Source organism: Fulmarus glacialis, unplaced genomic scaffold (genome assembly GCF_000690835.1).
Source record: "Fulmarus glacialis isolate BGI_N327 unplaced genomic scaffold, ASM69083v1 scaffold28366, whole genome shotgun sequence".
In the NCBI taxonomy this organism is placed as follows: Eukaryota; Metazoa; Chordata; class Aves; order Procellariiformes; family Procellariidae; genus Fulmarus; species Fulmarus glacialis.
In genome coordinates this window covers 2,565-8,908 of record NW_009217912.1, presented here as the reverse complement: position 1 = coordinate 8,908, position 6,344 = coordinate 2,565, and the positions used below count along the sequence as shown (strand labels likewise).

Here is a 6,344-nt window from a genome sequence, read left to right as displayed (position 1 = left end):
AAATAGTTCAGGGGGGAAAAAAGTGCAATTTGCTTTTCACTGCTAGAGCAGGATTTAGTGCAATGAGAAAACAGTCTCCCGAGCCACTGAAGGCATCACTAGCTTGTTTATATATTTGTCAAAAGTGCGATAACTCGAGCTCAAGCCTCGCTGTCGGGAAGGGCTGAGTTGCTTTAGCTGAAACCCCCCTGCAAAGTCGAGCCAGAGGCAGACACATACCTCGGAAGACTTCAGCCCATGGAGTTGGTGTTTGTAGAAAACTACTATCTGATAACACTGGGCATCCTTCGTGCCCAAGCATGGGATGTACTGCCTAAAAAAAGAAAAGAAAAAAAACCAACCACAAGAAAGAAGTAATCTTTACATTTTTCTCCTGAGAGTGTCCGTTGGGACAGGGCTTTGTACAGAAATGTCAGTTTGATTTTCACACCGATTTTGGAGCAGCTCTCCAATTGATTTCTCTTCTTGTTTTTCAATTGGAGATTTGGTTCTCTCTCACAGCATCACTAGCAGAGGTGTCTATTTTAGGAAACACCAGAGGTTTCAAGAAGCTGAGGAGAAAAAGATTATCAACTGATATGGGCTCAGCCTAGAAAGGGGGAAAAAAAAATCCTTTAATTAAACCCCCCAGGCTGAAATTCTCTGCAGATTTACCTAAATGGGCTTCAAATGACGTCCCTAATATATTAGGGCCTGCTTTTAACTTAATTCAAGCCCTAGGCATGTGTCTGTGGACCCTGGATGGCTCACACAAGAGCTGGGCTTTGGATGCCTCACTGAGATTATTATTTTTAAGTGCTAACTCATGCAACTGAGAAACCCAAATTTAAAAACCTGGGCCAACAATACACTAGCCCAAAGCTCCAAGCAGGAAACAGGATTTTTTTTTTTTTCATATATATAAGTGTTTGTTTCTATTTTTCCAAATTTTAGTGCACGAAAGGAAAGCTATTCAGCTGACAAAATCTTGGTGAAAGGACAAAGACATGAAAGATTTTCTGGTTGGGGAGCAGGGGCTGGGTCTGTGAAGGAACAATATTATGGTTTAATTTTAGTTAAAAGGGACAACATTTTGTTTCAAAGCTGCAAGAAGGGTTTTTGTGTACTCCCAACTTTCCAGTTCAACAGTTCAGCCTGAACATTTGCTTTGTAAATCAAAGGCTTTGGGAATTACCTGGGGTTTTAAAGAAACGCCAATAGGTTAAACCTGCCTGGCACAAACAGTCCACAAAAGGCGAGAACCATCCTCGAGGGATTTTGCCTGAAGCAAGTGCAGAGCGCGGACGAACAGGGAAACGGCTCGTGGGGCTGCCCAGCACAGGGTATCCTCCGGCCCCACGAGAAACGGGGACAACGCCACAACATTGCAACGAATACAGAGGCGAAAGGAAGCCTTTTGTCAGCCCCCTCCTCCATCCATGCCCCCGACAAGGCTCCCGCTGGGGAATAACCTCGCGCTCGCCAGGGCTAATGCTCCCTGCCTTGCAGACCACAACCCAGGTCAGAGCGTGGTGCATGGGGTGAAGTCTGTGCCACACGCTGGGGGCTGCGAGACCAGCCAGCTCCGCTACTTGCTGTTCGGGGTTTGCTTCTCCTGCGCCGGCCGCTTGTGCTTCTGGGCGATGCCGTAGGGGACATGGGCAGCGACAGTGCCCATCTCCTTGGCTCCCTCCACGTGGAACATCTGGTCATCGAAGAAGATGTGAGGACGGATCTTCTTCAGCAGCGGCCCCTTGGGAGCCCCGGCCAGGAACAAAGCCTCATCCGTCTCCAGGCCCCAGCTGCGCAGAGTCTTTAGGGCCCGGGCTCCCGAGCTGGCCGCGCTCCTGGCAGTGACCAGGTAGGTGCGAATGGGACACTCCATCCTCAGCCCCTTGGAATAGAACTTCTTCTGCAGCTTCCCCAGGGCCTCCAGGAAGCCCTTCAGGGGTCCCTGCCAAAAGCAAGAAGAAACCATCACTTTGCAGACCTCCATCCTATCCCCTCCTCCAGGCACCCAGTCCCGGCAGAGCCAGACATGCTGGCTAACCCCTTCTCCCTGTCAGCCCCCAAAACAACAGCAAGAGGCCAGCCTCAGCCATCCCGTGGGCCAGCAGCACCAGGCTGCTGACCCACCCCATCTCACTTTCCACATGCCGACCCCTGGCTTGTTCCCAGGGGCGAGAGCATCCCTGCGGGCTGTCTCTCGCCCAGAGGCTTTTTCTGGCTGCACCCCAGCACTACCTGTGCCAGAGGCTTGTTCTCGTGAGCCTTTTCATGCTCCAAGAACATGTCCAAGCCATGAGCCTTCACGATCTGCTCCGACTCATCAGAGAAGAGCACAGCGTCACCATCAAACGCCACGCGCAGCTGGTTCTCCGACACCTCCAGGTCTTTGCTGGGGCTGAAGATGGTGGCTGCAGCGATCCCTGTGGAGGTAAAGCGTGAGGCAAGAGGTGGCAGTTACCCAAAGACCTGGCCTTGTGACTTATCCATTGAGGAGCAGAGCAAAACATGACAGGCTGGAAGCAAACACTGCAAGGAAATGCACGCACCCAGTAGTGCCTGCAGCTTGGCCCCAAGACCTTTTACAGCAAAAACAAATCCCCAGATGACAAACCTCCCTTTGCATTCAAGAATTAATGGGGAAAAACAGTGCCTTTGCCTTGGAAGAGCTGTGGAGTTCGAGGAAAGCCTTATTTCTATAGAAACTAGAGGCTCTTTGGAGCATCAAGGATGGGATGTGGGACAAGGCAGACCCTCGCTGCACATCTATGTAAGGACAGGGACATTGGAGCTATCGCTCCTGGCACAAACCCCGTGAGGGCTCCAGGCTCCCCCCGCTGCCCCCCCCCAAGCTGGACCCCAGACTCACCCTCTTCAATGGCCCCACTCACTTTCTCGGCGTCAGAGGAGAGGTAGAGGTTGGTGTGATAGGCCTTGAGGTAACAGATGGGGCTATTCCCTCCCGTCATGCAGAACCTCTCGATGAACAGATCTGAGGGCAGATGGACCCCGGGGTGAGCCTGATTGCCCCCCAAACAAGCCTTGACACTACTCCCCTGTGGCCTCCCAAGTCTCAGGCAGGATGGGGGCTAATTTTGGTACTGCTGTTCAACAGCGTGGCTGGCAGCCAGAGCATCCTCACCACCAGCCAACTTCCACTCAAAGCCCAGGAAATGTGGGAGAAGTGGGCTCAGCATGTGGTTTGAAGGAAGAGACAGGAGAAAGCGTCTCCTTATCTTGCTGCCAAGCAATAACACTCTGCCCAAAAGCCGTCAGCACCCGCGCAAAGGACAGCTTTGCTCTCAGCTTACCATAGTGGTTGATGCTGTTGATCAAGCGAACCCCAACCTGGGCATGGTTGTTGGTCATGAGGACGATGTCGAAGAGCTCCTCGCTGTCGGGGTAGAGCTCGCGCAGCTGCGTGTTCACCGCTTCCAGCGCCTGCAGCACCCCAGGGCGAGGGGGGGGGGGAGTGTCAGCAAGCCCCAGGCATGGCCCTGACCCCCTTCTCACTTCTGTTCACCAAAACCAGGGATCTGGCCTGAACCCAACTACACCCTGAGCCAAGCTGACATCAGCAAGCAGCTTTAGCTGGGGAAAAAAGACTGATTTGGAGGAAAAACACATAGCTACTCTTCAATTTTCAAACATAAAAGGTTTCAAGTTTTCATTAGCAGATGAGAATAAATTAGCTCAAAGTTACAGATAAGTGTTTTTCAATCAATCAGAAACAGAAAAAGTTTCTCCCCACCAAGTGGATTAGTTTATTCATTGGGAATGGGCAAGAGATTGCTTCAGTGAGGGCCAGCACACAAAACTGCACTAAATCCAGTGGAACTGAGGCAGAAATTGGAAAATATTTTTAAAGTTTTAAATGCCTCATTTCAACATGTCAGAATTAGAAATTGGCTGACTCTGTAGCAAGGCTAAATTCAGCCAATTTAAAAGAATAAATAAATTGTAATTAAAAAAAAAAAAAGATATGAGAATTCCCGAAAGGGAAACTTTAAATATGATCCAAAGAGATGATTTCTTCAGTTCTTGGGCTCAGTTGCCAATTTGGAAAATTCAGCGTTTCCTCAGTCCTGGAAGAAGCACATCACTTGCCAGGAGGTTTATTTGACCTCTGTTTGCTCTGTGGCTACATCCCTTCTGCCACGCTGCTCATTTCCCATCCCTTCCCCATGCAAGCACCCCCTAGCAGTCCCCTCTCCCCAAAACTTTTGGGTCAGGACCACAGTGCAGATTCAGCTTAGGCGGGTGGACGCTCACCTTGACGAAGGGGAAGGCAGCCCCAGGGAGGAAGGGCTCGTTCTCATGGTCCAGCTGGTATTTCACATACGCCTCCACCCCTTGCTCGTTGTAAATCTTCTGCTCCTCCTCCATGCGGAAAAGCGCTCGCGACGACACCGCGATGGTGATGGCGTTCTCGGGCTTTGGCTGCAGGGAAAGGGAGAAAATGGGGAGGCAGCCCTTGCACCCAGCCCCGCTGCCCGAAAAGGCATCTGTTAACTTTCAACATGAAAGGCCATGGGCTGGGCGACACCTCCGTAGCAATTTGGAGAACAATGGGGCAACCCTGCAACCCTGATCTTCCAATGCTTCAGCAGATGAAGCCCTGATGCACCGTCCCCACACATTCAGGATACCCGAGAGCCTTTTCCTGCTGTTCACACCATGCCCAAGCCCTCCCACTGCAAACAGGCTCCCAGGACCCATCCAGACCCAATGTGCTACCCCAGGAGAACCACTCAACCCCATGCAGAAGGAATTTGTGTGGTTTCCCCCCCCCAGCCAGGAAAAACCACACACTGCGGCTCGGCCAGATCCGCACTCCCACGATGCTGTCCAGATGTGACAAACAACCCGTGCCAGCTCAGCTTATAAAAACACTTGATATAGTTATTGTGGGCGGAAACATGACAAACAGGTGGTGCAAGCAATGATTTATGAGTCATTATTATTAATGTTCGAGGGCTTGATCCAAAATCCACTGAAGTCAACAAGAGGCCTCTAGAGGGACTTGGCAGCGAGAGAGGGGACACCAGGAAAGTCAATCTCATCTTGACTCCCACCCGTCCTCCCTCTCCCCTTGGAGGGCAGAAGGGTGTTAAACCCCATCACTCACTTGCAAGCGTGAAAGCAAATGCATTACTGGTGGCCAACAAGAAATCCTCGCTCCCAGAGGAGCAAATCCTAAGGAGGGACAGTGGCGCGGGCAGCCCTGTCCCCAGCAGACTCTGCCTGCAGCGAGTCCTGGGAGCAGGACAGGGCTTGGGGGCTCACACAGGGGATGCTCCCCGGGAGCTGGGAGCAGTCCCAGCCCACGCACTCTCTGGCTGAGCTCAGGGATGCATCTCCACAGGGAGCCTGTGAAATCCAGGCCGTCAGCACTTCAGAAACACCTCACCCTCAGCTCCTCTGTGATTTCCAGGATCCACTGTAGCACGTTGCTCTGTGAGTAATCCTCTGGCAATGCCGATTGCCCAGGGGTAGGATGGCACCTTGGCCAGCCGCTCCGCACACCCAGGTGCTCCAAAGTTCAAGCTCCCACCCTGCCCAGGGCTGAGCTTTACAGAAACAGCAGCCTGGCAAGGACAAGGTACCCCATCTGCATTGGGGATCTTCACTCCCCACAGGGCTGGGCCTGCCCCGGGGCTCGCTCTGCCCCCAACCCGGCCCCGCTGATCCTGCCCAGCACGGAGACGCACCCAGGAATGAGTCAATGGCAGCCCCCATGCCATTCCCAGCACCGCACCCGCCCCGTAAGCAGTGCCCAGGGCCAGCCCTGCAGAGCGGTTGGTCCCAGACACCTCTCCAAGGCCGCAGCAGTACCAAAAATCCCCAGCAAGCAGATTAAGCAGTGAGCGATTAGGACTAGACACAGATTAGCTCAGGCTGAGAACATCACTGTGGCCAGAGGGATCCCTCTCCCACGGTGTTTGCAGAGAACTAAGGTCCCATTTGGAAGCGGCTCTTTTGAGAAAGCAGGTGAACGACCCCCTGGACACGCACTATCACCCAGCTCCACGCAGAAGCTGATCAGTGACACCAGCATCGCTCCCACAAGTGAACCACAGCCAGCTCCCCATCTTACGTTTAGCTACCCAGTGGGTGTTAGCTATTAACTTGTCATGGGCCAAGTCTTGGCACTCCAACTCATTAATTAGTAACTCTGGTGTCATGGGCCATTTATTAGCTGAAAATATTAATAACTATTAAAAGTCTTGGGACATCCGGCCATTAGCCTTCAGCAAGGAGTCCTGCCACTCCGTGCTGCTCTCGAGTCCCTGCAGCACTGGGTTATTTATCTGGGTATATAGGAGACCTGCCGGGCATTTGCTCCCCGCTCCTGGTCC

General features: G+C 52.4%; 1 protein-coding gene across 1 annotated transcript; it reads right to left on the bottom strand.

The window, feature by feature from the left end:
* Positions 1–927: 927 nt before the first annotated feature.
* Positions 928–4,425, bottom strand: NT5C1A (5'-nucleotidase, cytosolic IA; the record flags this gene model as incomplete). The annotated part of the gene is made up of 5 exons (XM_009579863.1): positions 928–1,933; positions 2,224–2,408; positions 2,855–2,977; positions 3,297–3,426; positions 4,258–4,425. Coding segments are annotated over 5 exons (972 nt in total), but the record flags the coding sequence as incomplete, so codon positions are not given.
* Positions 4,426–6,344: the final 1,919 nt, after the last annotated feature.